Raw genomic sequence first — 16,917 nt, 5'->3', positions numbered from 1 at the left:
AAGGTAACAGGTATGAAACTGCTCCCACTCCCAACAAAAAACAAAGTCAGGCTTCAAGCAAGGGAAGGGCAAGTACTTACACAGATGTATTTTGCAAATCAGAGTGTGATGAGAAGAAATAGAGACATTTTTAATTTTTTTAAAATTGTCAACATGAATGTAGCAAAGGTACAATTCCAGGTTAAGCAACTGTCAGAGTGTTACTATAATAAAATAAATTGAGATGATTAGATATTGGAAGCTAAATAGCTAGACTATCTGACAAGGTGGCTATTGTTGCAAGCAGGAAATCTCACATTCAGGTCAGTTGTACTGCATTGTATTCAGAAGCCTGTGCATACACTGAAATGAATGTATAAAAGCCTTTGAAAATAATAATGCAAATACTGACGTGTAAATGTTCCTCACTCGACTCTGTAGCTGCTCCTCTGCCTGGTTTAAACTCCTGGACCAAGATGCCCCCTGCTCAGGGTACCATTTTGGGAAAGCAGCTATTTGTGCTGAATCAGCCCAGGTGATTCCATTTTAAAACCTTGTTTAAAAGTTTGAGTATGTGGCAGCTGCATAAGATGGTGGTGTGCTTGCTCACTAATTGTGGTAGCTGCCCAAGGTGGCACAAACTCACTAATACCATTTCCCCATGATACAGAAATGAGGGAGTGGCTGAGGCAACCCTAACTCTGTCTCCTCACAGATTAGGTGGATCAATCAACATTGTTTCTGTTATATAGAAATTGCTCACTCCTTTCTGTAACACAGATTAAGTACTGCAGGGTCACAAACACTTGCTGCCTTGGTGTATTAAAAATTCATTTTATATTACATTCTGAGTTTGACTAATTGATCAAGGTGAGTTCCTAACCTAGGTTTCTTTTAATACTGGCATCCCACCCTTCTTTTGAGTGTTGTCTCCCACCATCCCCTTTAGATTGTAAACTCCTTCAGGGACCATCTTTCCCTCCTTCTCTCCTTCCCTCCTTCCCTCCTTCCTTCCTTCCCTCCTTCTCTCCTTCTTTCCTTACCTCCTTCCTGTCTTCCTTCTTTCTCTCCTTCTTCTTTCCTTCCTTCCTTCCTTTCTTTCGTTCTTTCTTTCTTTCTTTCTTTCTTTCTTTCTTTCTTTCTTTCTTTCTTCCTTCCTTCCTTCCTTCCTTCCTTCCTTCTTTTCTTTCTTTCTTTCTTCCTTCCTTCTTTGCTTTCTTTCTTTCTTTCTTTCTTTCTTTCTTTCTTTCTTTCTTTCTTTCTTTCTTTCTTTCTTTCTTTCTTTCTTTCTTTCTTCCTTCCTTCCTCCTTCCTTCCTTTCTTCTTTTCTTTCTTTCTTTCTTTCTTTCTTTCTTTCTTTCTTTCTTTCTTTCTTTCTTTCTTTCTTTCTTTCTTTCTTTCTTTCTTTCTTTCTTTCTTTCTTCTTTCTTCCTTCCTCCTTCCTTCCTTTCTTCCTTCCTTCGTTTCTTTCTTTCTTTCTTTCTTTCTTTCTTTCTTTCTTTCTTTCTTTCTTCCTTCCTTCCTTCTTTTCTTTCTTTCTTCCTTTCTTTCTTTTTTTCTTTCTTTCTTTCTTTCTCTTTCTCTCTTTTTCTTTCTTTCTTTCTTTCTTTCTTTCTTTCTTTCTTACTTCCTTCCTTCCTTCCTTCCTTCCTTCCTTCCTTCCTTCCTTCCTTCCTTCCTTCCTTTCTTTCTTTCTTTCTTTCTTTCTTTCTTTCTTTCTTTCTTTCTTTCTTTCTTTCTTTCTTTCTTTCCTTCTTTCTTTCTTTCCTTCTTTCTTCTGAATCTCCAGCATTTAGCACAGCACCTGGCACATAGCAGGCACTTAAAAATGTTTTTTGGATAAGATCAAATATCCAAATGACCCCTGAATGGTTGGTGGCTCAGAGGATTTGCCCTATGATCCCCATTGCCAATGCTTTAGAGGCACCATAACAGAATTGAGGGAGTTCTGTACTTGAAATTAGCAGACTAATACTAAAATTCCACCTTAAACACTAACTGTGTGACCATGGGCAAATCAATAAATCTCTCTGGGCCTCCTTTTCCTCACCTGTAAAATGGGGATGATAGTACTTATGCCTCCATGTATGTTGTGAACAAAGTGGTCTGTAAACTTTAAATAATTATATAAATGCTATTTTGTTATTGAGATTTCTTTTTGCTTTTCTTTCTGCTGTCTGCTGTCTGAGAGCATCCAGCCCAGACTCCCAAAACTATTTGTGGTTTCCCTCATCTTCCTTCAGGATTTGTTTAGGGAAGTGCGTTGAAATGATGGTAGTAGTGAGAGGGCAAAGGAAAATAAATTCCCTCACTTCTTCACCACTGCTAAGTTACTTCTGTAAGTGAATTGGTATCCCCTATCCTCACTGAATTAGGGTGATATAGTTGAAAGAGCATTGGACCTTGAATGAAGAGGTCAGTTCAGGTATAAGCATGGATACTGATTAGCTGTGTAGGCTTCCATGGATTTTAAAATTGTTGACCATTTTTTCAAATAAGAGGTATGTGACCTTGGACAAATTCTATAAGGCTGATTTTTTTTCTTTTGTAAAATATTAAAAACACCCCAATAATAATTGTATTACTTGTCTCATCAGGTGGTGAGATAAAGTACTTTGTAATCTTTAAGCATTCCTTTTTAAGGTCTGCATCTGAGATTTCATTGGTATAGGGACCTCCTACTGAATAAACTACCTTAGAAAGCTATCTGGGACATTGAGACATTGAGTGGCCTGTCCAAGGTGATTTTAGCTATTATTCAATGCTCTTTCTTCAATCACTATATTACTAAGAGTTATTATATGATTTCATACCATTACCACTGCTTTCTCCATACAAATAATCTGTCTTATTCTTTGAATCAGAACTATTTTCCTGAGACAAAATTCTCATGAAGCCTGCCTGTTTTCCCTATGAAATATAGTTGAACCTTTCTTATTCTACATGAATCTTTTGAGTCAGATATCTATATTTTGAGTCAGGTATCTATATTTTAGTACCTATGTATAACTTTGTTTTCTTCTATAATGTCTATAGAAAAAGAGAATGAAGAGTGGGTCCCAAGATGGAAATGTTTTCCAGGTTAGGAAGGTGGTTGGTGAGGAAAAGTGGATTGGTGATTAGGGAGTAATGCTAGGCTTGGTAGCTGGGATCTCCAAAGGAGTTAGTAATTTATCAAGATGAACTATGTCCATGACAGCTATGGTTATTAGTTTTTGATATTTTCTGACTTTTCTTATTAGACTTACTGATTTAATTTTTCCACTAACTACTTGAAAAGATAATGAAGTTTCTGGGATATTTTGATGACTTATTGAGAAAATAGAATAGAATAATTAAAATCATGACTACTCTAGTTAATTGGGCCTATATGGTCACCATTGTTGTATTTTTTAAACTCTTATGATAAGCCCCAAAGAATATTTAAAAACTTTCTAAAGAAATAGTGAACTTTCTGTTTTGCCTAGTACATGGAAATTTAACTGTTATGCAAATATACATGGGAGGAGCTAACACTGTTTTATAAAGGAGGACACAATAACAGCTTAGTTCGATATTGAAGTGTTATTCAGTTTTTTGCAGTAGTGTCTGATTCTTTATGATCCAATATGGCATTTTCTTGGCAGAAATATTGTAGTGGTTTGCCATTTCCTTCCCCAGGTCATTTGATGTATGCAAAAACTGAGGCAAACAGGGTTAAGTAATTTGTGCAGGTCACGTAGCTAGTAAGTATCTGAGGTCAGACTTGAACTCAAATATTAATATTGCAATATAGAAGGGCAGCTAGGTAGTGTAGTGGGTAGAGTGCTGGGCCCGGAGCCAGAAAGATTTGAGTTTCAGTTTTCGCATACAGAAATAAAGAGTTAATTCAAGATTTTGGAAAATTATATCTACTTCTCAGACATGCCTTTAACAACATCTTATTAAGGAAAACAAAATTTAAGTCTGACCTTAGAAATTTACTAACTCTATAACCATAGGCAAATAATGTAAACTGCCTGAGCCTCACTTTCTTTGTTTATAAAATATTTTCTCCGAAGTTTGTTGTAAATTTCAAATGAGATAATAATCTTCATGTATTCAAAGGATTAGCATATGGAAAAGGTTTATTTTCAAGAAAGAAAATGAGGAACAGGTGAAAGTTTTAAAAAAGATAAATTTGGGTTTGATATAAAACTTCCTAACAACTATTCTTTCTATTAGAGGTCTTTAGTCAAATGGGTCTTTCTCTCGAATAGATTGGTATAGATGTCAAATAATATAAAATATTGTGATTCTATGATATTCTACATTTCAAATTGTTAAGCATTATATAAATATTGGTAATTAAAATCCTCACAAATTATTTACTTTGAAATGTTGTTCAACTGTAATAATGGAGAAGCAACATGGTATATTAAGGAGAGCATAAGTTTTGGGTAATATTAGCCTTAGCATTCAGTATTTGTGTGAGCATACTATTTAATTTCTCTTAGCCTCAATCTTCTGATCTGTAAAATTGAAATAAAACTTACACCACCTTCCTTTCAGGGTGAGCTTCAAAGTGCTGCAAAAGACTTAAATCACTTTAGACAAGAGTTTTTATTAATATTAACTCTCATTAATTATATGTAAACTATTATTATTAAGACAGATGTTTTGAAAATAGACATTCAACAAGAGAATTATACATTGAATAGAAAATACAGTAATATGTTCTTGGTCCTTTTTGTTCTAATAAAAAGGAAAAAAGAAAACATCTTTTATTTCTTGCATTAACTTCTGTCATATCATCAAAAAAATGTTATGACCATGTGAAAAATAACCCATGGTAAATATTCTTGCAAAGTAAAACTCTTAACATTTCCTAAACATACAATGGACTCTTAAATCTCTTTGATATTGAAAATAACTAGGTGAAAGAGAAAGCAGAGTAAATGCATTTTTCCTTGAGCTAAAACTATGAGTTTCTGCCTTCAGAGAATTTTAGTTCCTGGAATTTTGGAGCAAAGGGGAAAAAGGTTTATTTTGAATCTGTAGATTTTTTAAAGCCTTGCTACTCAACATTTTCAAGTTACCAATCATTTTAGATGTATCTCATCACTAAAATTACTAACAAATAACTCCTCTCTTGTTCCATTATTTTCTCAGCATTCACTTGAATTTTCCATTTCTAAATGTAAGTAGAGATCCCTACCTCCTTGGTATTCATAATAAGATTGCTAATTAAGGTCAACTATATTTTATACCTGTGTGTAAAAACCATTAAAAATGTACTGCTTAGTTAATAGATGCATCAGTACTAGGTAGTGAAGTACATAGAGTCAGGAAGACCTGAATTCAAATTTAGCTTCAGATACTTACAAGTTGTGTGACCTTGAATGAGTAACTTAATTTCTACATTCCTTTGCCTCCTCAGCTATAAAATGAGGATAATAATAGTACCCACCTCCCAGGGTTGTTGGGAAATTCAAATGAGATAATGTGTTTAAAAGTCTTTAGAACAGTGGAAGGTACATAGTATGAATTCAAAATAAATACTTGTTTCCTTCCCTTCCACTCCCTAAAATGGATTGTAGCTTCTGATTTATTTTAAATTAAGTTTTGTATCTAGTTCTACTATCTCACAGTTTGAGAGACACTCAATACTCAAAGAGCAAAAATAGTTTCAATCCGCTAGTTATATCCTCTCTAAAGAATAGATAGGAGAATCTAGACCAAATAATCCCATGATATTAAAAGGCATAAAACATTTTGGAATTACATCAGTGGGGTTGGTTGTATGCAAGGGAACATATGATGATGAACTTGAAAATAAATTATCTATTATTTTCAAAACCCACTCAGAAACAGGGGGAGGAGAAAGCCTTGCAAGATCATTTAGCTACCCACTAATTTCATTTAGGTTTAAATTTAAACAATCTCGATCACATGTGTATCACTCTTGAATTTCAAATATATCTGGTTTCAAATCTTCCTGGCTCCAGGCCCAGCACTCTACCCACTGCACTACCTAGCTACCCTTCTATATTGCAATATTAAAGGTATGTACTGAACTTCTGTCAGAAAAGCTTGCTAGAGAAGCCCTAGGATGGGCTATCAAAGGGTCAGATTTAAATTTTGTTTTCCTTAGTAAGATGTTGTTAAGGGCATGTCTGAGAAGTAGATATAGTTTTCCAAAATCTTGAATTAACTCTTTATTTCTGCTTTTGATATTCTTTGCTGTTGTTGTTTATTAAATTACATCTGTATAGATTTGTTTTCTTTTCCTAGAAACACTATAATACCATTTGTTTCATCGATTATTGGTAACTTTCTAAGAACATATTCCTATGTGACATGGATAATTCATAAACATAAATACAAGGAAAATGAATCATTATCCATTACCTTTTATGAGTCTAATATGAGGTTAATTTTTAAAATGGTAAAAATAAAACTAAAAGGAAAATTATACAACAGTTTCACTAAGGAATATAGAAGTTTAAATATCAAGTAGAATATAGCAATGCATTCACACAGTCAAGCAGGGATTGTACCAGGTATGTAAGACTGGTTCATCATAATAAAACATATTACAGGCATATCTCAGAGATATTGCAGGTTCATATTTGGTTACAGATCACCACAATAAAATGAATACTACAAAAAAGCAAGTCACATGAATTTTTTCCCAGTGCATATAAAAGTTATTTTTACATGATATGAAGTATGTCTATTAAGTGTGCAATAGTGTTATGTCTAAAAAACTCCACCTTGATTAAAACTACTTTATTGCTAAAAATGTTAACCATCATCTGACACTTTAGCAAGTTGTAATCTTTTTGCTGGTAGGGGGTCTTGCTTTGATGTTTATGGCTGCTGGCTGTTCAGTATTCTGGTTGATGAAGGTTGGGGTGACTGTGGCAATTTCTTAAAATACAATGAAAATGAAGTTTGTCACATTGATTAACTCTTTCACTTGAACACTTCCTTAGAGGCCACTGTAAGATTATTAATTGGCCTAATTTCAATATTATTGTGTCTGGGGAATAGGGAGGCCTTCAGGCGGAGAAGGAGAAAGGATGGTGACACTTCATTTGGGACAATCAGAATGCACCACAACATTTATCTATTAAGTTCACCGTCTTATATGGGTGTGGTTCATGGAGCCTCAAAGCAATGGTAATTGTCACATCAAAAATGAATGATCATAGATCACTATAAGAGATATAACAACAATAAAAATGTTGGAAATATTTTGAGAATTCATAACAATAATAGACTGTGACACAAAGAAAAGATATAGGCTGCTGTCAAAATGGCACCAATAGACCAGCTCAATGCAGGTTTGCCACAAACCTTCAATTTGTGAAAAAGAAGAAAAAGGGACAATATCTGTGAAGTACAATAAAACAAGATATGCCTCTAATCAGTGTAGGCTTTAAGTATGGTTATTATTTCTTTTTTTCTGATTTTTAAAATCTATCTTGTCAATAAATATACTTTAAAAAATTTGGCAACCAGATGTAAGTGGATAGGAATGATTAGCTAATGAGCATGACTGGGAAGCATAGTGATATGTTGCGAACTGAATAGAAGGAAACTTCTAATGAATAATGCTACACATCCCCAGCATCTTTATTAAAAAAGAAACAAACAAAAAAACATTATTAATTAAAGAATCAGCTTGAGAAAAATTCCAAAGTATATTTATATATTTTAAAGTTTACAAAGTGCTTTCTATGTTTTATCTCCTTATGGGAAGGTAACATATGTTATCATTATAACTATTCTATAGGTGAGGAAGTACATCAAATAAATTTTCATTTGACCATGATCACAAAGACAGTAAGCATCAGAGTCAGAGGTAAAATCCAGATTTTCATGCCTGTAAGTCCAGCACTCCATAATGCCACTCAAATATCACAGATTTCAGATTATTGATTATAGTTTATAGTGATATTTAATATTATTAATTCACCGACATCTTTTTTCCTGAAACTTAATTTATAAGTATTTGTTTTGCTAAACCCTTTCCCCTAACCACATGTAGCCACACACTCAATTTGTCTTTTCCGTGGTCTCAAGAGGTATATCAAAATGTAGTGTTTAGAAATTTTTCATCAAAGTGATATCAATGTGATGCTATGGAGAAAGACATTTCCCCCCAAAATGATGATATGTGGTATGGTCATTGAAAAAAAAAACCTATACATTTTACACATTAAAAGAAGTAGTATAAATGGATTAAAAAATTTCCCTTCCTTTTGTTTACATGCCCCAGGCTTGGTGCCTCTATGCAGCAAAAATCTATACAGAGAAATCTCATGGGAATGGGTCTCCATTTCTGAATTTCAAAAGAGAAGGTATAATTTTCCCTGTCTCAATCTTTGGCTTTTCCCTGTGAGCCAACTGCATTAACACCAGTGATGGCAATACATATAATAAAACGTATAAATCAAGACAAATTTTTAGTATGGTTATTGTTTCCATTTTTTTTGAATGATGCAGATTGCTACACAAACATGACTCACCATCTTTATAAACGTATTCAGAAGCAGACACTGGTCTCTTCTCTTTCATAAAAATGGCATGCCAGTCCTATTTCTGAAAATCACTGTACTTTATGAAGTTGAGGGATCTGTTTTAAGCTACTTAATGATATTCATTCACCAGATGTTTAGCTGAGCTCCTTAAATATCTTATTTTCCATGCAAGGGAAGAGAAATATTTCAATTTGTTTTACCATCATTCCTAACAGAAAATAGATATTCATATGGACAGAATTCCCAAATATTTATTTATTTGTTTGTTTGTTTTTATCAGTTTGCCCTATTGCATATTTGAAATGTGGCATAGTACAAAGTACACTGTCTTGGGAGTTGAAAACCTGTGTTCATATCCTATCTTTAATACTGGTTACTTTGCGAATATCATGTAATCTACATGAGCCACTGGTCCCTAATCTGTACAATGAATGTCAGACCTGAGAGCCTCTAAAGCCCATTTCAGCTCTAAAATTATGAACTTAAAGAGGATGATGATATCCAAATCTTCCTCCAACTCTGCAAATCAAAAACCCTCTCTGTCTGTCCATCCTATGAAATTCATCCCCATCTTCCAGAAGTGATTTACTTGGTTTCTTCTGACACAGTAAGAGTACCAGTAGAACATTCTCTCTATTTGTCATTCCTCATTCTTGGCATGTCATTGGCTCATTGCTTCTGGTCTCACAGTTTCATGATGACATCTTTTATTTCTATTGGAATTCCTCATTCATTACATATTAGAGTCTGTTCATACCTGACATATACCTTTCCATTGTGTTCTGTAAGATTCATTTTTTAATTCGTTGGAGACAGTAGTGTTTCATGCCCTTCTGCCTTAAAAGAATAAAACAAAAAATTCTGAAGAATTTTGGTTCCGAACCTAAAATGAACTGTTCTTGCACATATGTAGAAGAGACGATTTGTACATATCATATTTAAGTATATTTAAGATATGCTTATTATAAACATTTTTCCCCTTCATAGTGATACTAGCAACTGAGAGAAGTGGGATTTGAGATGAACTTAGAAGCAAAGTAGTGCTTAAAAGAGGTGAGGAAAGACTTCATTCTATACATGGATGACAACATTTGCAAAGATATTAAGGTGGAAGAGAATATTTTTTGTGCAAGGAAGAATAGTTTGGATGGATCAAAGAATGAATGTAAGGAAATGAGTCTGAAAAGTTAGGACAGAGTCAGGTTATAATGGTCTTTAAATGTAAACCAATGTTTAAGATAAAATCCTAGAAGTAATTAAGAGCCATTGGAGCTTATGGAGTGGTGAGGTGACATGGTCAGTCTTATGTTTTGGGGATTTCATTAAGGTAGCTATATGAAGCATATGGTTGGCTTAGGGAAAGTCTGACAGTGCTGCTATGAAGTCCTTCACTTTGGAATCATATTTTAAAATTTTAGCATTAAGTAACATCAATATTTTTATTGTTATCTCATATTGCTGATGTATTGGGTTTAAGGCACCTAGAACTTTGACATTCTCCCCCACTTCCCCCCAAAAAAGACATTGTTTTGTAACCACATTTTTCTGTTTTCCCTAGATGCCCTTTCCCTTTGTATTTACATCTTCAATGCCTTGTGTAATGCTATGTACATAGTAGGCATATTTAGAAAACCTTTTTGAATTATAGTGGCTCTTTTATTTTTAGAGTAGATTTTCTCAGCATTAGCCCACTTTCCAAAAATTTCTATAGACATCAGTTGGGATCTTAGTTCTGTTATTCAATGTATTAGTTATCTCACCAAACTTCACATCATTCTAAAAACTGATGAGTGTAGCTTAATTTATGTTATTCATAAAGGATAGAATCCTGTGACTTAACTAAGGGCTTGTCTCTAATTTGACATGAAACAATCATTTAGGCAATACGTTTTAAAACTACTTAATTATATTATATTTCCACCTAGTCCACCTTTTTCTGTTTTGCCCATTAGGATATGATTTGATCTTATGACAAGAAATGTGATGAAATATAGAAATACTTTATTAATGGCATCAACCTCATAGCCCTGTCAACAAAGAAAATAGCAATGGTTTGGCATGCCTTGTTTTTAATAAACCCATATGGACCATTACTGTTTTTCCTTTGAAGGACTTAAAAACTTTTTAGACATTTTTATTAGACCTACTAGACTATTCATACAGTCAAGCAGGGTTTATACCAGGTATGCAGGACTGGTTCATTATAATAAAACTTATTACAAGCATATCAGAGATATTGCAGATCACAATAAAATGAATATTACAATATTATGAATATTGCTGTTATTAGAAACTCACAAAGACACTCCCCTGCAAACCCCCTCCCCCAAAGGAAATTTATACCTGTTCTGTACTTTATAGTCATAAAGACTTGCATGGCTCATTAAGAAGTTAAAGAATTGTTCAAAGGTCACAAATTAGCATGTGTCACAGATGGGAATTGAACCCAGCTTTTCCTTTCTATCTACGATGCTATGCTGCCTCTAATAAAACTACTGTTCATAAGCCTAGTATAGTATAACCTAGCTTTATGTAGATTTGCATAGCTAACATTATTAGGTAGTTCATCAATTCATTGATTAGTAATAGCTAATAATATTAAAACAAAAAGGAGTACAAAAACCTAAACTACTCCTGAAGATACTCAAAAATTAGTTAAAAATAATATCTTAAGAATGTTCTTTTACATTTTATGATTATCAATTTATGACTTTTGTAGTTTAACATATTTCAGGACCTACAAGAAAATGAAGTGGAAAAGGTTTCAGAAGATAGAACGGATGAAGCCAATTGCCAAAACAGCAAGGACAGATTGATCTGTGAGCTGAGAGAGGAGGTATATTTTTGTTTTGATTTTTGCATTACTACTTTGCATTGGCATATAGAATATACTATTGTAAGCATGTTGGATAAATCTTCTTAAATAGTTAATGTTATCCATAGCATAAACTAATAAAGTGTATTGATTTTAATGCATAGGCAGGCCATTCACTTTTAAAGAAAGAACTTTGTCAAAAACTTATGCACATGAAATTAACTGGCATGGAACTATTATTTGGCATCAAAACAATGCAATGGTATCAGTTCACATTAGATCTTGAGCAATTTTAATGCTACAAAGATATAACATTTAACTACTCTAAGATTTCTGATCCCAATGCATGTCTTTCTTTGAGTAAAAACTCATTAAGTGTACAATCTGTTGTGCGGTTTGATGTGTCAGACAATTGTCATATCCAATGACATAAATCAAGTGTTGCATGAAGTTTCTGGTGGACTTAATGGTATTCTTGGCAAGGCATGCTAGTAGGGGGAGACAAGCAGAGTAGATTTATTTTTGTTGTATCTAATTTACGACTGAGGTACTTGTCAAATGAAATAGTAGAAAACAGGTTTTTTTTTTCCATTCCAAAAGAAACAAAATTGTCACGGATTGTAAACTTCTTTTTACCCTGATTTGATAAAAAGCAAAGATAGTTATTACAAAAGATTGAGCCATTTATACTTTCAAAAGTCAAGACTTTTTATGCTTACATGTTGCCTAAATGAAGAATTGTGGAAGTCAGAAATTCTTGTACAGTATATTAAGTACTCCAGAAAACAAAAAGTTTGGTAGTAAACTATGTGAGAGGGGGAGGTAAAAGTCACAAGTATTTGGTCTGTGTATTTTTAACATTATTAAAGGAAATGTGGAAAAGTGGAGCCAAGATGGTGGAGAGAAGGCAGAGATTTGCCTGAGCTTTCCCAAACTCCCTTCCAAACAACTTTAAATAATGCCTCATAATGAATTCTGGAGTGGCAGAACCCACAAAAGGATGGGGTTAAATAATTTTCCAGCCCAAGACAACTTAGAAGGACTGCAGGAAAGATCTAACTCTGAAAAAAGAGTGAACAGTGCCCAGTGCAGGCAGTGTCCAGATAAGCCAGCATGAGGTCTCTAGCAACTAGCACAGATCAGTAACTGAGGTCCTGTGGCCCTGGAGCAGTAGGCCAGAAGTACATAGTGTCAGCTGTGAGGCTGCTTGCCCCTGGTGCAGAAGGTGAGTGGCCAAGCCTAGAGACCTCAGCACAGGAGGTCATTGAGCAGCCCCCTGCCCCTGGTGCAAGAAGCTTGGGATAGTGCCCCTGGTACCCCAGGAGCAGAACTCAACTTAAAAAGTCATAAAATAGACTAGAAAATGAGCAAACAACAACAAACCTGACCAAAGAAAGCAACTATAGCAATAAGGAAAATCAAACAGAAACTCAGAAGAGAACAATGTCAAAATTTCTACATAAAAAGCCTCAAAGAAATGTGATTTCTTCTTAGGCAAAATAAAGAATTCCTGGAAAAGCTCAAAAAGGATTTTAAAAATCAGAGAGGTAGAAGAAGAATTGGAAAAGAAATGAGAGTTATGCAAGAGAATCATAAAAAAAAGAGTCAATAGCTTGGTAAAGGAAGCACAAAAAAGGGGAAAATATATACCAAAATACCCTTAAAAAACCTTAAAAAGTAGAATTTGCTGAATGGAAAACATACATAATCCAATGAAGAAAATAACTCCTTTAAAAGTAGAATTGGCCAAGTGGAAAAAAAGAGGTACAAATGCTCACTGAAGAAAATAAATCCTTAAAAAGTAGAATTGGGCAAGTAGAAGCTAATGACTCTATGAGAAATCAAAACATAATCAAATAAAACAAGAGAATGAAAAAAATAGAAGAAAATAGAAATATCTCATTGGAAAAGCAACTGACCTGGAAAATAGATCCAGGAGAGAGTTTAAGAATTACTGGACTAGACCATGATCAAAAAAGAGCTTAGATATCATCTTTAAAGAAGCTATCAATGAAAACTTCTTCAATATCCTAGAACTGGGGAGCAAAATAGAAATGGAACGAATCCATTGATTACCTCCTGAAAGAGATCCCAAAATGAAAACTCACAGGAATATTATAGTCAAATTCCAGAATTCTGAGGTCAAGGTGAAAATTCTGCAAGTAGCTGGAAGAAAATAATTCAAATATTGTGGAGTCAGGATTATACAGGATTTAGCAGCTTCTACATTAAAGAATTGGAAGGCTTGGAAAATAATGAACAGTAAAGTAAAGGAGCTTGGATTACAACCAAGAGTCACCTACACAGCAAAAACTAAGTATAATCATTCTGGGGGAAAAATGGATATTCAATGAAATAGAGAATTTTCAAGCATTCTGTATAAACAAACCAGAGCTAAAAGAAAATTTTATTTTCAAATACAAGATTTAAGAGAAGCATAAAAAATAAACAAGAGAAAACATAAGGGATTCAATTAGGTTAATCTGTTTACATCCCCAAATCAGCAGATGATTAAGAACTGTATCAATATTATGGCAATGAAGAGAACACAGAGACAGAGTGAAGGTATAAGTTGACTTAGATAGGATGATATTAAAAAAAATTAAAGGGTGAGAAGGAGGATTGCATTGGGAGAGGGATGGGTGAGGTAGATTGGGTAAAATTTTCTCACATAAAGCAGTACAAAAGAAATATATTACAATTCATTGAAAGATGGGTGGTGGTGGTGGTGAGCATATCTTGACCCTTACTCTCACCTCAGTTGGGGATAGAAATCTATCTTACTTTATATGGGAATTGGAGGGGAAGGAGATAAGAGAAAGAGGAGGACTGATATAATGGAAAGAAGATTGGAGGAGAAGGTAATGGGAAGAAAAACACTGATGAGGAGGGATAGGAAGAGGAGAGGAGAGGAAAAGGGAAGAGGAGATAGAAAGACAGAGAGACAGACAGATAGACAGACAGACAGAGAGACAGAGAGTGAGACAGAGACAGAAATACAGAGGGAGAGACAGAGAGAGAATAATAAATAGATGAAAATAGGATGGAGGGAAATACAATTAGTAATCATGAGTAGGAATGTGAATGGGATGCACTCACCCATAAAAAAGAAGCAGAATACAATATATTGTTTACAAGAAACACATTTGAAGCAGAGAGACACTCACAAAATAAATGTAAAAGGCTGGAGTCAAATCTATTATGCTTCAGCTGAAGTTAAAAAAAGGAGGGGTAGTAATCATGATTTTAGACAAAGCAAAAGCAAAAATAGATTCAATTAAAAGAGATAAGTGAGGAAATTACATCTTGCTAAGAGATACCACGGACAATGAAGTAATATCAATATTAAATATATGCACCAAATTGTATAGCATCCAAATTTTTAAAGGAGAAGTTAAATGAGTTCCATAAGGAAATAGACAATAAAACTATACTAGTGGCAGACCTCAAAAATCTCCTCTCAGAACTAGATAAATCTAACCACGTAATAAACAAGAATTAAGTTAAGAGATGAATAGAATTTTTGAAAAGTTAGATATGATAGGCCTCTGGAGAAAACTGAGTGGGGAGAGAAAATAATATATGTTTTTCTCAGTGGCACATGGCACCTACACAAAAATTGACCCTGTATTATTCCTCACAATCCTCATAATCCAATGCAAGAAGGCAGAAACATTTAATGCATCATTTTAAGGATAATTAATTTCTTTGTTTTTATTTTAAATTTTTATTTATTTTTTTCTTTTTTAAACAGTATTTTATTTTTCCAATAATGTGTGAAGATGATTTTTGACATTAAATTTTTGGAAGACTTTTGAGTTCCAAATTCTTATTCCTCACTTCCTTCCCTCTCCACTCCCCAAGAGATCAAGCATTCCAGGATAGGCTATACATGTGCAATAATGTAAAACATATTTCTACATTAGTCATGTCGTGAAAGGAGAGACAGAACAAAAGAAAAAAACACACAAATACTAAAAATATTATATTGATCTGCATTCAGACTCCAGCAGTTCTTTTTCTGGATGTGGACAGCATTTTCCATCATGAGTCTTTTGGAATTGTCTTGGATCACTGTGTTGCTGAGAAGAGCTAGTTCAATCATAGTTGATCATTGCACAGTGTTACTGTTATTGTGTATCATGTTCTCCTGGTTCTTTTCACTTCACTCAGCATCAGTTCCTGTAAATTTTTCCAGGTTTTTCTGAAATTAAACTGCTCATCATTTGTCATAGAACAACACTACTATAATACCATAGACCAAAACTACCACTACATTTTGACTAAATACAATTCCTATCCTCATTAGAAACATGAGAGACCAGAGGAATAAATAGAGCTTACTTTAAAATAAGTAGTATTTTTCAAAAACCATCAGCAAATATTATCTATAATGTGGATAGGTTAAAAGTCTTCTCAATAAGATTACGGATTAAGCAAGGATGCCCAATATCACCACTATCTTTCAATGTTGTACTAGAAATGTTATGTGTAGCATTAAGAAAAAGAAATTGAAGGAATTAGAATAGGCAATGAGGAAACAAAACTATCAGTCTTTGTAGATGATATGGGGGTATACTCAGAGAATCAGAAAGAATTGACTAAAAAAACTACTTGAAATAATTAAAACTTTAGCAAATTTGCAGGATGTGTAATAAACACACATAAATCATCAACATTCTATGTATAACCAAGCCCAGCAACAAGAGATAGAAAGAGAAATTCCATTTTAAATAACTGTAGACAATATAAAATACTTGGAAGTCTATCTGTTAAGAGAAATCCAGGAACTGTATGAACACAATTACAAAACACTTTTCACACAAATAAAGTAAGATCTAAATAACTGGAAATATATAAGTTGCTAATGGGTAGGCTGAGCTAATATAATAAAAATGACAATTCTACTTTATTCATTAAATTATCACTACCAAAAATTATTTTATAGAGTTAGAAAAAATAATAACAAAATTCATCTGGAAGAACAAAAGGTCAAGAATATCAAGGGAATTAATGAAAATAATGCAAAGGAAGGTGGCTTAGCAGTGTGTGGTTTGTCCTTTGTTCTTGAAGAGGACCATGCCATCAGGGAGATTATGACCTGACTTGCAATTGACTTTGATTTGAGTGAGGGAAGACTGTGCAAAGTCACCAGCCTCATTTTCTTCTCCAGGCCATCTGGGTCCAATGGCCAGATATCAATCAGGATGATTGGAGATGGCCCAGGATGCTCTGGGAGACCTTGGCCCTTTTATGGTAGGGTCTTTTCAGGTACTCACTTTTAGTGGGGCAACACCCATTCAGTGAATAGGCCTCTTTAAGAAATTAGTGAAGGGATGTTCCCTTTAATAAAACAAAATCAAACAGCATTCAGGATTGCTGGCCAAAAGAGAGACAGTTACTATTTACATTCACTCTGAGCTATGAAAGCCCAGAAAATAACCATTAAGTGGTGCTTGGGCATGGATCAATCCATGAGATCCAAAGTGAATTGCATTTAAGGCTTGTTCTTTGACAAAGGAATCTAGCCAGTAAACCCCAAGTTAACTAGCTTAGCAGTACAAAATCTCAAACTGTTAAAACGTGGTAATTATCAAAACAATCTGGTACTGGCTG

At 34.0% G+C, this 16,917-nt stretch overlaps 1 protein-coding gene across 1 annotated transcript in view; it reads left to right on the top strand.

Annotated features, from left to right (window-relative positions):
- CCDC102B (coiled-coil domain containing 102B) overlaps window positions 1–16,917 on the top strand; it is a 797,015-nt gene that overhangs the window by 181,344 nt on the left and 598,754 nt on the right. Inside the window, exon 5 of the mRNA XM_036736648.1 lies at window positions 11,206–11,322. Coding sequence (XP_036592543.1) covers window positions 11,206–11,322 — 117 coding nt within the window. The remainder of the gene's footprint in view (window positions 1–11,205; window positions 11,323–16,917) is intronic.

This window comes from Trichosurus vulpecula, chromosome 1 (genome assembly GCF_011100635.1).
Source record: "Trichosurus vulpecula isolate mTriVul1 chromosome 1, mTriVul1.pri, whole genome shotgun sequence".
Lineage (NCBI taxonomy): Eukaryota > Metazoa > Chordata > Mammalia > Diprotodontia > Phalangeridae > Trichosurus > Trichosurus vulpecula.
This window is presented reverse-complemented; position numbering and strand designations above follow the sequence as displayed.